The sequence below is a fragment of the Panthera pardus genome, unplaced genomic scaffold (assembly GCF_024362965.1).
Source record: "Panthera pardus isolate Hobbes unplaced genomic scaffold, ASM2436296v1 HiC_scaffold_13, whole genome shotgun sequence".
Lineage (NCBI taxonomy): Eukaryota > Metazoa > Chordata > Mammalia > Carnivora > Felidae > Panthera > Panthera pardus.
The window spans coordinates 101,413,805-101,429,803 of NW_026526688.1; the positions used below are offsets into that span (position 1 = coordinate 101,413,805).

The 15,999-nt window shown below is 36.9% G+C and overlaps 2 protein-coding genes across 10 annotated transcripts in view; one reads left to right on the forward strand and one right to left on the reverse strand.

The window, feature by feature from the left end:
* Nucleotides 1-7,672, reverse strand: part of BBS12 (Bardet-Biedl syndrome 12) — a 68,079-nt gene extending 60,407 nt beyond the window's left edge. For 2 of the 9 annotated variants that reach the window (XM_019419052.2, XM_053901266.1), the window contains exon 1: nucleotides 7,349-7,517. The gene's annotated coding sequence lies outside the window, so the exon portion shown is untranslated. Of the gene's footprint in view, nucleotides 1-87; nucleotides 256-7,348 lie in introns of all 9 variants that reach the window. The other 7 variants (XR_008421695.1, XM_053901267.1, XR_002072390.2 and 4 more) reach the window with 7 other exon arrangements.
* A 23-nt stretch (nucleotides 7,673-7,695) lies between these two features.
* LOC109248990 (centrin-4) lies at nucleotides 7,696-10,786 on the forward strand. The gene is made up of 5 exons (XM_019419095.2): nucleotides 7,696-7,804; nucleotides 8,979-9,116; nucleotides 9,488-9,616; nucleotides 10,222-10,350; nucleotides 10,626-10,786. The coding sequence occupies exons 1-5, from the start codon at nucleotides 7,802-7,804 to the stop codon at nucleotides 10,713-10,715; spliced, it is 489 nt and encodes a 162-aa protein (XP_019274640.1). The 5' UTR covers nucleotides 7,696-7,801; the 3' UTR covers nucleotides 10,716-10,786.
* Nucleotides 10,787-15,999: the final 5,213 nt, after the last annotated feature.

A 15,999-nucleotide genomic window follows, 5' to 3' on the forward strand; every position in this document is an offset into this window, starting at 1 on the left:
GCAAGAAATTTCTCCACATCCCTGCTGTATTGATTTCCTAGGGCAGCTACGCTAAATTACCAAAAACAGGGTGGCTTAAAACAAAACATTTTTATTCTCTCATGGTTCTGGAGTCCAGAAGAAATCAAGGTGTCTGCAGGGCCATGATCCTTCTGAAGGCTCTCGAGAAATCTCTTCCAGCTTCGAGTTGCCTCCTGGAGGTCCATGGCTTTTGGTAACAAAACTTGAATATCTGCTTCTCTTTCACATGGCTTTCTTAAAAAGACACAAGTCATTGTATTTAGGGTCCACCCTAATTTACTATGACCTCATCTTAACTAACAAGTTCTATAAAGACCCCATTTCTAAATAAAATCACATTCTGAGATTCTGGGTAGACATAAATTTTGAAGGAACACTATTCAACCCAGTATGCTTACCAATACAAATCTTCCATTTTTTTTTGTTTTGTTATTGTTTTTAAATAGACATCTTAGTGGATATGAAGCGATATTTCATTGTGATTTTGACTTGCATTTCTCTAATGACTAATGATGTTGAGCATCTTTTCATTTACCAGTTGGCCATTTACATTTTTTCTTTGGAGAAATATTTATTCAAATCTTTTGCCCGTTTTAAAATTGGGCTCTCTTTTTGTTGTTGAATTGTAAGAGTTCTTTATATATTCTGGAAATTAGAACCTTATCAGAATACAACTTACAGACATTTTCTCTCTGTATGTTGTATTTTCTACTTTTTTGATAAGGTGCTTTGATGCATAAAAGTTTTCCATTTTAATGAAGCCTAATTTGTCTATTTTTTCTTTGTTGCTCATGCTCTTGGTGTCATATTTAAGAATCTACTGCCAAATCCAAAGTCACAAAGATCTGACCCAGTGTTTTCCTCAAAGAATTTTATAGTTTTATGTCTTATGTTAATTGATACATCTGATTTTTCTATATGGGGTGAAGTAGGGGACCAACTTCATTCTTTTGCATTGGATGTCAAATTGTCCCAGCACCATTTATTGAAAGACTATTCTTTCACCATTGAGTGGTTTTGGCATCTTTGTCAAAAATCAATTGGCAATAGACTTTTGGGTTTATTTGTGGACTTTCAATCCTATCTCATTGGTCTATATGTCCATCCTTATGCCAGGACCACTTTTTTGATTATTATAGCTTTGTGGCAAGTTTTGAAGCAAGGGAGTGTGAAACTCCAACTCTGCTCTTTTTGTTTTAGCTTTTACATTTATGTTTGCAATTCATCTTAAACTGATTTTTTGTAAATGGTGTGAGGTAGGGGTCATTTTGTTCCTTCCTGGATATCCAGTTGCTCTAGAATAATTTGTTGAAAAGACAAGCTTAAAATGACTGGCTTTTTGCTTGTTTCTAATTTCTAACATGTTTTGAGAGCTTATTAAGTATGAGGTACTTTACATGCACTATGTAATATAGTTCTCACAATATAATGAGGTGCAAAAAGCCTATGAAAATGAAAAATTGTTAAGTAACTTACAAAATCTCACAGCTAGTAAGTAATAGGTTATGAACTAAAACCCAGATTTGTCTAAAACCAAAGTCCCATGTTATTAACTACCATACAATACTACCTTCTGGCTGCCCCTCTACCCAACATGATAGCAATTCACCCTCTCTTCTGTAGAATCTTCCATTGCATTTCCCACTTCCAAACCTTATTGCCTTCTTCTAAATTTTTTTTTAACGTTTATTTATTTTTGAGAGAGAGAGAGACAGAGACAGAGCATGAGCAGGGGAGGGGCAGAGAGAGAGGGAGACACAGAATCTGAAGCAGGCTCCAGGCTTTGAGCTGTCAGCACAGAGCCCGATGCGGGGCTTGAACTCACAAACCGTGAGGTCATGACCTGAGCCGAAGTCGGACGCTCAACTGACTGAGCCACCTAGGTGCCCCTTATTGCCTTCTTCTAAACCTGTTCATACCCTTAATATGGCTGCCCTTTTTTCTCTAAGCATCAGAGTCTCTGTTATGGTTTCCTCTCTATAAATTTTTTTAACAATCCGCCTTTTTTTTTTCTTAAATATTTATTTATTTTTGAGAGTGAGAGAGAAAGCATGAGCAGGGGAGGGGCAGAGAGAGAGTGGGGCAGAGGATCCAAAGCAGGCTCTGCACTGACAGCAGAGGGCCTGATATGGGGCTTGAACTCCCGACCCTTTGAGAGGCCTGAGAAAACTGAAACTTAAAAGCTTAAGTTACGGGAAACTGAAACCTAACCAAGCCTAACCAGCTTGTTCCGCTTCTGTACAATTGCTTGGCGCCCCCGTGTATTCCTGATCAATCATTGTTGCTTGGTGTGCCCGTGTATTCCTGATCAATCATTGAGATACCCGTACCCCCAGTTATGGTCTGACCTAAAGGCAGGAACCAATCGAATACTGCTAAGTGTCCAACTTTAAACATCAACCAATCGCAGCTCTGTAACTGTGGAAAATCCCCGATTTCCCCATGACTTGTTTGTACCTGTCTACAAAAGGGCTGTAAAAACCTCTCTCGGGGCCTCTTAGCGTCACCGGCAACAAGTGCGCAGAGGTCCAGGTTCGAACCTGCAATAAATGACCCTTGCTGCTTAGCTTTGACTCTGGACTCTGGTGGTTCGTTTTTGGGGTCTCCTGGACTCTGGGCGTTTCACCTTGAGATCATGACCTGAGCTAAAGTAGGCTGCTTAACCAACTGAGCCACTCAGGTGCCCCCTCTATACTATGTTTAAATCACAAGATATTACTATATGAATGGAAAAGTTACAGAGAATTTAGAACAAAAGGAAAAAAGCCACGGGCTATTTCAAACTTACTCAAGCTTTCAAAGTCTGTATTTAATTTATGTGAAAAAGGTTTTCCAAGAGAAGACACGAAATTACTAAAACTAATCTACAGACAAAAAGTTACATAAAACTGATCTAAAAAATATTCAGTTATTTCACTTATATGTAAAATTAAAAAAACAAAACAAACCACAAAGCAGAAACTGATCCATAAATACAGAGAACAAACTGGTGGTTGCTGGAGGGAAGGGAATGGTTAAAAAGGGATGAAGAAGAGTGGGAGGTACAGGTTCCCAATTATAGAAGGAATAAGTCACAGGGATGAAAGTACAACATAAAGAATATAGTCAATGGTATTGTAATAGTGTTGTACGGCAACAGATGGTAGCTCCACTTGTGATAAGCATAGCATAACATACAGAGCTGTGGAATCACTATGTTGTACACCTGAAACTAATGTAACACTGTGTGTCAATTCTACTCAATAAAATATGAATAAACAAATAAATAAATATTCAAGAGAAATGCTGTTTCAGCATTTGAAGACTATTTTGTTTCAGCAGCAATTAAAAAAAAAAAAAGCCAGTCTTAGCATTCCTAAGGTTAGAAAAGCTCCTAAGTAATTATTTTAGAGAGATTAGTTAATTAGCATAAAATAAAAATCCTTCATCTTCTAAAAAGTGGAGTATAAAAAAGGCAACGACAGTCAAGCGGATGGTGAAATACATAATTCCAAAGATAAAAACACCTCTGGTAACTATTCTTGGCATTGAATTGACACACTCTGATTCTTGTTCTGAGATACATCAGCACCAGTGTCTTCCACAAACAGCTATTTTATTATTGAGATCCTTAACAACTTTACTTGTCAGCTTAATGTTTCTTGAACATTTTAAAGCTGTAATAGAAGCATTCATACTACTTCACTGGGTTTTGACATCAGAAGCAGCTTTCTTTTCCTCTTATCATGTCTAGTCCTGTATATGGAATTTGTTTTAGAATACTAAGACATGCAATGCTTTTTAGGAGTTGAATTTTTAAAAATACTATTATTTTCTGACAGGTATGATTAGCTTTTGTCATCATCAAAATCAATAGTTTGCGTATCTCATCTATTCCTAATATAGCAGTCTAATCATATGATTCCATTACTTAAAAAACCTTCAACTTGGAACGTAAAGGCTTTTGCTCCTTTGTCTCACACAGGACTCCTTTTAAACAGTTAACTCAGATCCTTTCACTTCTCTGCTCAAAATACTGCAATGCCTTCCCATTTCACCAGGAATGAAAATTAAAGTCTTTAAGCCCTAGTAATCTGCACCCCTCCTTCTTACCCCTCTTTGTTTCCTACTACACTATCCCTTGAGCACTTGGCTCTGGCCTCCTTTCTGTTCCTGGAACATGCAAGGCACGCTCCTTAACTTATAATTTCTGTTCTAGTTGCTCCCACTTTCTGGGATGCTCTTCCCTGGGAAATCTATTGCCTTGCCACCTCTAAGTATTTACTCAAATTTCCCCTTTTCAACGAGGCCCACGCTTGGGCACCCTATTTAACACCACAAGCTCTTCCTTTCTAAGTGTAGAATTCCCTTTAACTGTTTGGATGAACTTTAACTACTTGGATTCCTGTTAACTGCTCTACTTCCTTTTTTTCCATAACATTTATCACCTTATAAAATAGTACACAGTTTACATACCTATTATTATTTCTCAGCTATCTCCCTCTGTTGAAATCTAATTCCCAGGAGGATAATTTTAGTCACTGAGGTATCCCACATAACAAAAATATTGTCTGACATACTGCAGACACTCAAGAAGTATCTGGTGAGCAAATGAAGAAATGGCTTTCACCATATTTGCTAAATCTTAACTTTTAAGTACAAAACTGAAAAGATTAAACAGATGGTGCTGTCAGTATTCCCCCACCACAAATTTAAGTTTCAATCACCTTTAGAGTTGATGTGATTCCTATATGGCACTGTCTTAGTTGAGATCCCATGATTCCAAAACGGTACCTCCTTCACATGGTTGTCAGAATTATCTTTGAAAAGCACAAACCTAATCAAAGCACTCCATTGCCTAAAAACATCTGTTTATCTTATAAAATAAAATCTTTACTCCCTAGCTTGACATAGGTGTCCCATAATTGGACCTCAATGTAATTTATGACTCATTTTCCACCCTTCCATATAAACCCTATGATCTTGCCACACGAGAAGACACATTTATTTTCATTTTTACACATGCTATATTCAGATTTGAATATCCTACCCTTTCTTCACTTTGGCAAATGCTGTGTATCTTTCATGACCCAAGGCAAATGCCACATTTTGAATATAACCTTCTCCAATGCACCAGGAAGGAACAGTGCCTCTTTCCTGTGCTCAAGCACTTTCTACACACACCTACTGAAGCACTTAGCACCCTGAATTTCAAATTCTGTATTTGTGTCTGTGCCTTTCTCCCCGACTAATCTGTGGGTTGCTTTTATTCTTCTTTATACTCTACATTCAGTTCCTTTCAAACTCACCCAATAGTTGGCACAGTACATGTGGAAAGTATTAAATAATTATAGATTTACTTAAGAGTGCCAATGGATTTAATATTTTCTTAGATTAATTATTATTACTATTATTGTTTTATAATACAATTACATTAATAACAGCTATTTTTCAAGACTAAGTACTTCCTACCCAAGACCTAGAAATTGTAATCTGAGCCTATAATTAAAAAATCATTTTCACTAGAAGTTAATTTCCCAAATATAAGAACCTAAATCATAAAGTGATATAAAAGCAGGTTAATATATTACTTCAGCCTTTTAATTGCCATGAGATCAAACTTTATCTAGGTTAGAATCTGGTTCTATATGTTTGGTCACTATTTCTGGGTCTCAGAAATCCTGAAAATATTAGTAGAAAAGATGCAGTAAATGTCCTTGAAAGTGATCAAAAGGAACTTTCCCAGTGAGACCAATGGCCTGAAAAATCAATACACAGTTAACCCTTAAACACTGAGAGTTAGGGGCCCCAACCAATCAGTGCACAACCGAAAATCCAAATATAACTCTTAACTCACCTGAAACTTAACTACCAATAGCCTACTGTTGTTTGGAAGCCTTACCAATAACATAAGCAGTCGATTAACACATATTTTATGTCATATGTATTATATACTGTGTTTTTATAATAATACCTTTTTCTTAAAATTTTTCAACATCTCTAGGCTATGAGGTTCAACCGGGAGTCTTTTCAAATTGTGGCAAATCTCCAAAAAAATATCTATGTGTAAGTGGGCCCACACAGTTCAAATCCATGTTGTTCAAGAGTCAGCTGTATTATAAGTGAATGAATATTTTTACTTAGTTCACAAAATATCTTGAACTTGCATCATTTTAATTTCCACTGGGACAACTTAATACAGAAAAAAAAAAAAAAAAACTTCTCATATTAGAATAACCTTACCTATTTTCCAGAATCCTAATGAGCGGTTTATGATTACAAAGCTTGGATGTCTGACTAGGATACAATGTGAACCAGACAGGATGATGGTTTTAGAAAATGTGCCATGTTTCTATTTACTACAGTATGAACAGTGATTTGGGAGACTGCTTCAAGAATGTACTTTGCACATTTTTCTTGCCCTAACTTCAAGGAGTAAGTGGGATAAAGGGAAAAAAATCTAGGCAAAAGTTAATGTTCCTTCTGAATCCACTCACTACTGGAGAAGCCTGTATGATTTTTGTTAAATAAAGTACTTACTCTGCAGAAGGTACTGCAGAAGGCATAAAAAGAATCCTGATGTGTAAGCTATTAGGGTTAGAAGTTTTAAAGGGCTATCATCACTTCATTCCTACCAGGAAGTCAGAGGTCCACCTCATTCTTTCCCACCCTTAAGCTGGTCCCTAACCAGATTCATGATTGGGCAAACCAGCAAGTCTGGCCCTCTGGGCAAAAATTTGCTTTGATTTACAGCAGTTATGGGCTTCTAAATCCTGAGTCTATTGGATTATCAGACTACTTGTGTCTGACTGACTCATGAGTATGGATCTATGCTGGATATGGCTGGAAAGCCGGTCAAATCTTAGGATTCAAACCATTGGAATGGCTGGGGATGAGGTGGGGGATGGGGGGCGGTGTCTGTCTGACAGTAATATGGGTGGGGCCAAAGTCCTGCTCGGCGAATAAATACTACAACACAGGTAAAAACCCTTTCCTATGCAGTGAGGCTTGGTGCATCACAACACCTAATCCGGCTTCCTTCCAGTCGCCATCCCCACTTCTTTCCAGTCATACCCCTACCGCGCCAGAATCTCTCCGAACCAGAGGGAAATGTTAAAGGCCAATCCCCAGGCACTGTGGAAGTTGAGAAATATCTAGGGGCGCATGGAAAGGGCAGTCCCCTCCACCTCTGGTAATCCCAGTCGGATGGTAAACCAAAACTGGACCAAATTTACCCGGCCCGCCAGGCCCTAGATTCTCAATCATAACCCCGGGCACGAAGAGGTCAAAAAAGCAAATAAGGCTGCACTGAAGACTTAGCAGTCAGTGGAAGCACCTTGTTACTAACCTAGCTCTTTTCTCCATCTTCACCCGAGGCTCCAGTTCCCAGCTTCCCACCTCCAGTCGCGGTCCTGGCCGGCCCTTGGACGCCAGGGCTCCGGGACGAAAACGCCCCCTTCGCCGCCGGCATTTTGCGCATGCGCGAAGCGGGGCGAGAGGGCCGGCTGGGCGGGGCTGGTCGCTAAGAAACCAGAGGAAAAGTTCTGCTTAAGGGTTGGCTGGGAAAGGCAGAGCGTTACTCTATTGGTAGAGAGTAGGGAGAGGGGGCTGGCCTCAAGGGCCTTCTTTTCTGACTATTGGGTGGAACTACTGTCAATCAGTAGGCCTCGGTGGGCGGGGCTGCTGGTGAGGCTGGCGAGAGCGGCCTTAGCAACGGTTTCTGAACTGTGAAGACAGCCGTTGGGCTGCGCTGCCGGCGGCTGAGATCGGGAGGTCCCGGCTGAGGGCACCGGTTGGTGACATGGTGAGTGTGAAGCTGTAACCGCTTGTTGGGCCAGGGCTGGTGCTGAAATCTCTCCCCGGAGCAGAGAAGAAATTGTTTTTGGTATGTGAAATATATTACTCGCCTCCTGATCCTCGAGTGTCGTTTAGTAACTCCTCCTCTCGTGGTCAAATAGAAGCACATTGCCCGTGCTAAGGACGCAAGAGCGGGTCTCCAGTTTATCCCCGCCAACTGCTAATACCAGCACTCCGCTGTAGGTTCTATGATGGAAATGAAACCACTGTTCGGCCAGAGAGGAATTGAATACAGAGAATAAGAAACTTAAAATCTGTTGGAGGGTCTAGGTCTCTAGGAAAGAGGTCCTGACCTCCGAAAAAGTGACTGGCTGGGATAGCTACGAATTCTGCTACTGTTGGGAAGGTGAAGGTTGTGAAGGCTCAACTGTGGAGTTGAAGACCACACCAGTGGATTTGCGGTCCAGGGATCAAGAATCTGCTGCTACCACAACGAAACCACGCGAAACTGGAGACTAGGTGCACAGGAACGTGGAGTCCAGTTGCCGTCTCTGCCGTCACGGCTTCCTAACCCAAAGATGGGGAGACAAGATATTGAAATAAGGCTGCAGAACAACCCAGGAGTAACTCTGTGACCTTGCTTGCCAGCAGAAAATGGCACACAGCAGGCAGATGACCTCCACTTTACCTGGATATTGATAATTGGCCCAACATTTATTCTTATCCAGATCGCTGGAGTAGTTTTTCACCTGGAAGATGTAGTTTTTTCATTTCTTAGCCTCTGCAATATAGGAAAGTACGCTAAAAGATGGGAAAGGATATGTTTCAGTCAAGCATATCCCACAAAATAAATCTTATTATGAGATATATAGGCCTAGGTAAAAGGTATGCGTTAAACACTTTTTTTCAAATATACCAAGTAAGGCCAGTCCATTCGGACATAACATCTAATGTTCTACTAGGTTGAAGGAAAAACAAGTGGTAAAAAGAACCAAGCTTTCCACCAAGATATTAATAACTAATAGCATAAATGTTAGCAAGAGGAAAAGGTGGAAATTGTTGACGGTCATTATGTACTAGGGAATAGGGTTCTTGAACATGCTTATGTACTTATCAATTTTTCTAGTTCTGGTAACTTTTCCTGTTATGTAGTTTTTCACACACATGTGTGTTTATTACAGGCATCCACAAGTTCAGACCAATGGAAGAAAAGAGCAGCAAAACTTGAATTGAATGAAACCCAAAAGCAAGAAATTAAAGAGGCCTTTGATTTATTTGATGTTGATGGGTCTGGAACCATAGATGTGAAAGAATTGAAGGTTTTGAAATTACTTCTAATTCTAAAACATTTTAAAAACAAATCTTTCAGTCTTTAACAGCAGCCTTCTAAAAGCTTGATATAAAGTCTCTTCATTGTGGACACCTACACCTTCAGTGTATGCACCTGCCCCATACTAACAAAATTATATCTTGTTAGGCATTTATTCTTGTTTTATGAATGAATACAACAAAAACTCTGGGTGTAACAGTAACATATCCTATGGCATAGTGGAATTGGAACCTAGGCCTGCTGACCTGACTTTTTAGGTTTATGCCTAGTCCATAGTAAAAAGCAAATCTAGTAATTATTAGGTAATTTAAAAGCTAGGAATGAGACCGTGGCATATTATTTATTTGCTTTCTATTTCAGATTGCAATGCAAGCCTTAGGATTTGAACCAAAGAAAGAAGAAATTAAAAAAATGATAGCTGAAATCGACAAAGAAGGAAATGGCACCATTAGTTTCGAAGATTTTTTTGCCATAATGAGTGTAAAAATGGTATAGTAGTGATTTTGTTTTTCAAAGAAATACAAGCAATAGCCTTCTACTTTTTTTTTTTTTTTGGCTGGAGCAATCAATGAATTGGAACTAGGCCTTTAAAAATGGGTGGGATTTAGATAGACAGGAATAGCAAGATTAAAGATGTTTTCAGGGTAGTAATAAAGACTGTCCGGTGTGGAGAAGGTTGTTAGGAAATAATAAAGATAAATGGCTGGATAAAGAAAATGGGGTCAGCACGTTGAAGCCTTGAGTTCAGCAAACACCTCTTGAGTGCCTATTTTTGCTAGGCACTGTTCTAGAGAGCATTGGATGAGACAACCTCCCTGTTAGAGCTTACATTTTTTGGTAGTTGGTATCAGTTACTGGAGTTAATAGAGATCCATTATCTTTATCACCCTTGCCTCTTCCACTTTAACAAATTCTGAATTTAAATACCCTGAGAGCAGATGTGAGTGCCTTGGAATAATTGTTAAAAGTTAGAACAGTAAATGAACACAGCTACTTGGCAGATTGCTGCTCTAGACCTCAAACACCCATAAGTCCAATTTGATAGAATAAATAAATGAAAGATTAATGACAGTTAGTTGTTTCTGTTTTTAAAGAGTGAGAAAGAAGAAATATTGAAGGCTTTCAAATTATTTGATGATGATGATACTGGAAGCATAACACTAAACAATATCAAGAGGGTTGCTAAGGAACTAGGGGAAAATTTAACAGATGATGAACTTCAGGTAAATTTTACTTATTTTTATAATTTTTATAACTTACATGTATATATACAATTGTAATTTATATATATTATATACAATTGTAATTTATATATATTTATATACAATTGTAATTTATATATTATAATTAAAATATATTACAATTTTAATTTTATTACAATTTTAATATTCCTTAGATGGACTCAAATACATTCAAAATAAAATTTGTATATATATTTGAATATTATATCATTCATTTTTAATGATTTCACATACCATATTTACATTTTGTTTTATAGGAAATGCTTGATGAAGCTGATCGTGATAGGGATGGAGAAGTAAGTGAGGAAGAATTTTTGAGGATGATGAAAAAGACCACTCTTTATTAATACTTTTTTTAATCTCTCTGGAAAGTTAATAACTTTGTATTTGTTATACAGTTCCATAATATCTGAATGTATTTGTTGTCAATTTCTAATTTATTTGCGCAAATTGGTGTTTTGATGTGTAATCCATGCAAGAAGTTAGGCTTCTATCAACATGTTGTTAAACATCTACAGCATCAAGAAAGAAAATATAATGATTTCTGTGAATCGTGAATCCAAAACCAGTATTAATTCCAACTGCTACTTTTTGGAGTCTCAGCATCTAAAGACTTAGAATTTTTTTTAGGTTTAATGAAACTGAGCCCACATCCAATTGAATTTGGCAAACAGGCTATTACTTTCCCTATTATTTTCCTTTTGTGCAACTCTTTAAAAACTGATAAACATTTGATTTTTAATCAGTTATTCAGATATAAATAAAATTGCCTAGTATAAATAAATAAATAAAATATAAATATAAATAAAATTGTATAAATAAAATTGCCTAGTAATACTTTATTTGCTAGTTTTCTTATTATAAAGAAAGGCACTTATACTACCCAGATTTTCTTGTAAGTTTGACCCTGCAGGTGAGCATTTAATGACTGTCTTGGGAGGTGGTAGGGATTTTACATATGTTATCTCAGTTAATATGTTACAACTTGGAAGCTGGTGGTATTAGCTCCATTTTACTACATACAAGAAAAGTAAAGTTCAGAGAAATTTAGAAATTGCTCAATTGCTCATAGATAATAAAACATGGATTATAAATCTTGTATCCTTATGCTTCATTATGAAGCTTTGCTATGGATAAAAACTCTCAGGGTAATTAAGTATATATTTTCTAACTCATTTAATATTGTGACTCTCGTAATTTTACTTTGTTTCCTATGAAAGAGCCAATCTATTGAGAAAGGCAGTCTGAAGCTACAGTCTTTTGATTCCCCACTGGGTCACACAAGACTGGGTCTTGGGCCCAGAACACTTCTTACCAAGAGACATAGTCTCTATAGCTTGTGCTGGAATTGTCTGAATATCTCTCCACTTCAAACTCAATGTGTACTTTTTTCTGCTTAAGCATTGTGTGTGTTATAGTGCCTGTGTATGTAATATGACACCTGGCCAACTCCACTTTGGAAAGAGGATATACCCTTTGGCAAGGGGTTGCTAAACAACAAGATGGGTCCGTACAGGCCAATTGCCCTAGATCGGCTTCTGGGAGGGAACTCTTGCATGGAAAACTGACATTCACTACTAAAACTGATACTACTCGGTCTTCATATGAGTGAAGAATTGTTCCATCAAGTAGTTGACTGCATTGTCTTTTCCTTGACAACTAAACTGATACCAAGATGCAATGGCAGAAGCTCTCAGATTTCTGCTCCTGATAATAGGCAACAGATGCCACTTGCTGGACACCCCCACTTCCTAAACCTAAGTAATGGTCTTTGGAGCAAGACAGGCTTACAGAAAATGTAACTTTAATTGTCTCAGTTCATTTTTAGCTCACTGAAACGAAGACTCGATTTTCTTCTGTCAACACAAGTTTTTTTTTAAATTGGTGCTGGAATGGCATATCTATGCTTATGCTCATTAAGTGTTCCACAGGATCTTTAATTCCTAATTATGCAGCATTTCCTTCTATAGTAAAGAAAAATATAACTACTAAGTATGCTTCATAAGTGAAAATTATGGCCTTTAAGTTGTTAAATGATTTATATTTTTAAGTGGGTAATACACTTAAAAATACACATGAATAAGTTCAAAGAGTTCTAAATAGAAGTCTCATCAATCCCAGTTCTCTCAAGTACAGAATGTCCTTTATCACTATTTCTATTCAACATTGTACATTAAGGCAAGCAGAAAACAGAGACCAGAAAGGAGGAAATAAAATTCTTTCCATTTGCAGATGACACATCTATCCATAGTGTATTCAAAAGAATTTAGAGATTACTGGATGCAAGTTGTTATGCAAATACAAATAGAAGCACAATTATATTTTTACAAACCAGGTATGAATAATTACAAAGTGAATTTAAGAGACTAATAGTATTACAAATATAAAAATCTTATGACTGAATCTAATGAAGACCCACAGGTCTTCAATATCAAAAACTATGAAAGAGTACTGAGAGAGATTAAAGAAGACCTAAATAAATGGAGGGATGTTATATTCATGGATTGGAAGACTCAATATTATATAGATGTCAGTTCTCTTTTTATTGATCTATAGCTATAGTGCAATCAAAATCTTAACCTATGTGAAACTCGACAAGCTAATTCTAAAATTTCTATGGAAATCCAAGGATCTGATACACACTCAAAGAACAAGGTGAGAGACTAGCTTACCGGACTATCAAGATTTATTAGAGTCATAGTAATTAAAATAGTGTAGTGTTGGGGCACCTGGGTCGCTCAGTCAGTTGAGCGAATGGCTCTTGGTTTAGGCTTAGGTCATGATCTCAGAGTTTGTGAGTCTGAGCCCCACATCGGGCTCTGTGCTGGCAGTGTAGAATCAGCTTGGGATTCTCCTTCTCTCCCTCTCCCTCTTTGCCCCTCTCCTACTCATGCCGTCTCTGTCTCTCTCAAAATAAACTTAAAAAAAATAGCATAGTGTTCACTAGGATAGACTAATTGACAAATGGAATAGAACAGAAAGTCCTGAAACACACTCATTGTATATGCCATTGATTTAAGACACAGGTAACTCTACAGTGGGACATCTTCATTATAATAAATTGTTCCTAGTCAATAGGATATCCAAAAAAAAAAAAAAAAAAAGAAAAGAAAACTTGATCCCAACCTCACACTATACATAAAAATTAATTCTAAATTATTGTTGATCAAGACATGAAAAGTAAGAATATATCATCATGACCTTGGGGTCAGCTTCCTAATTAGGACACACAAAAACCATTAAGTTTAAGGGAAAACATGATAAAGTGTACTATAAGTAAGAACTTCTCTTCATGAAAGGAGAGAATGAGACATAAGCTACTAATTGGAAAAAGATATTTTCAATACATATACCTGACTAAACACTTGTATGTAGAATATACAACCTGAAAGTTGTTGAAACTTACACTTGTGCTTTTTAAACTTACTCTTTGATATTCCTCCCAACAACAGGAAGAGTTCGACTTTCCCTCCCTCTGAATGTGGGTTGTCCATAGTGACTTGCTTCTAAACCAATAGAATGTAGTGGAAGTGACACTGCATGACTTCTGATGATAGGTTAGGAAAGGTGATATAGCTTCTGCTTGGCTCTATTCCCTAAGCACCCAACCTTGGAATCCAGCCACCATGCTATGTTAGGCAGCCATATGGAATGACTACACGGAGGTATTCTGGGCATAGCCCCAAGGAGATTCCAGCCAATGGCTAGTGCCAACTACCAGGCAGATAAGTTAATAAGTCTTCAGATGGTTCCAGTATTCAGCCTTTGAGCCACCATAGCTGATTCTGAGTAGAGACAAGATGACCCCACTGAGCCCTGCCTAAATTATAGGTTTACAAGCAAAATAAATGATGTTATTACTTTAAACCAATACATTTTGGGGTAGTTTTTTGAGCAATAGAATACAACAATCATCCTAGACTTATTATAGTTTACCTTTAAGTGGCACGTTTACAATTTCCCCCAGTTAGAGGATTTTACAACAGTTTAACTTTATCTATCTCTCTGATCTATTGTGCTATTGTCATATATTTTACTTCTATTTATAATCAAATCCATATAAGATATTATTATTGTTATTATTTTATATTTGTCTTTTATAAACCAGTCTATTTTACTTAGATTAATTACATACCCTTTCTGGTTCTCTTCATTCCTTTATGCAAGCTTGTGGTTCCATGCGGAATCATTTTCTTCAGGCTGAATAAGTCTTTAGTATTTGTTATGGTGAAGATCTATTGGTAATAAATTCTCTCAGCTTTTGTTTGTCTGAAAAGGCCTTAATTTTTGCCTTCTTTTTTTGAATAATATTTCTATTGTGTATAAAGTCCCAGGTGAGATAGTAGGATGGCATTTTTAAAAAACTTAGCATTTTAATGTCATTCCATTATGTCCTGATTTTTGTAATTTCTTTTGAAAAGTAAGCTTATAGCTTTATTGTTGCTTCTTTGAAGGTAATGTGTGGGATTTTTTTCCCTCTGAGTGCTTTTAAGATTTTTCTCTTTGTCTTGGTTATTAGCAATATAACTGTGATCTACCCAGGTGTGGTTTTCCTTATATTTGTAATCTACGTGAGATTCATAGTGTCTTGATTCTGTGGTTTAATGGATTTTTATTAACTTTGAAACAATTTTAGCCAGTGTTTCTTCAAATATTGTTTCTGAACCATCATCTCCTCTTTCTAGAACTCCAATTAAATACATGCATGTTAGACTTATCACTATTCTTTATATATCTCTCACACTCTTTTTGGTGTTTTCTATCCCTTTTTCTCTCTGTGCTTCAAATTTATATATAGTTTACTGACTTGTGTTCCAGTTTACCAGAAGTTCTCTAACAGATTCCAGATCTCTGTTGAAATTCTTCATATTCTCCTCAGTTTTATTGAACACATGAATTATCTTTATATTAAAGTCACTGATTACTTTAACATCTTATCTCTAGGTCTATTTTTGTTGTTCTTTTAAATTCTGGCTTTTAGTTATCTGTTTTGTGTTTTTTTGTTTTTGTTTTTTTTTTTTTTTAGCCAGATATTGTGGATGAAAAATTAGAGAGACTGTAAATGCTGTCATCTTCTTTCACAGAAGTCTAAGTTTTCTTCTAGCAGGTATATAAATATAGGAGGATAATTTTGATTCTTTTGAGAAACAGCTTTAGTCATAATTAAGGATTTTCTATTTCATGTTTGCCCTTATTCCCAGATGTAATACTTTTCTGTTGACTGAAAGCACAGGATATCTACTGATATCTCTGTCTCCCTTCATCTTACCTGGGCTTAAAATCAAATTTTAATATTTGCAGCATCACATAGCTATTTAATTACACTTTCACTTAGTTCTTTGTTCTCTTAGATGCTGTTTTCTGTTGGGTTTTTAGGGTCTCACCCAGGGCATGTGTAACTAAGGAGTTAGTCAGTGAGGTAGGGTATTTGGACAGTTTTTCAGTTAAATCTACTTTAAATCCTGGGTCTCTATAATGTTTCCTCCCAAATGCTAGCTACTTTGGCATCCCCAAATTCCAACCTGTTTCTTCTCCTCAGCTCAGTAAGATTCCTGCCTTTCTGCTTGGGGCTTATTTATTTATTTCTTTAATTTAAATTCCAGTTACTTAACATACAGTGTAATATTAGTT

Coding starts and splice junctions, on each gene's coding strand:
- LOC109248990 (XM_019419095.2), top strand. Junction 9,617..10,221: donor CCATAATGAGTGTAAAAATG/GTATAGTAGTGA, acceptor CTGTTTTTAAAG/AGTGAGAAAGAAGAAATATT. Junction 10,351..10,625: donor TAACAGATGATGAACTTCAG/GTAAATTTTACT, acceptor TTTGTTTTATAG/GAAATGCTTGATGAAGCTGA.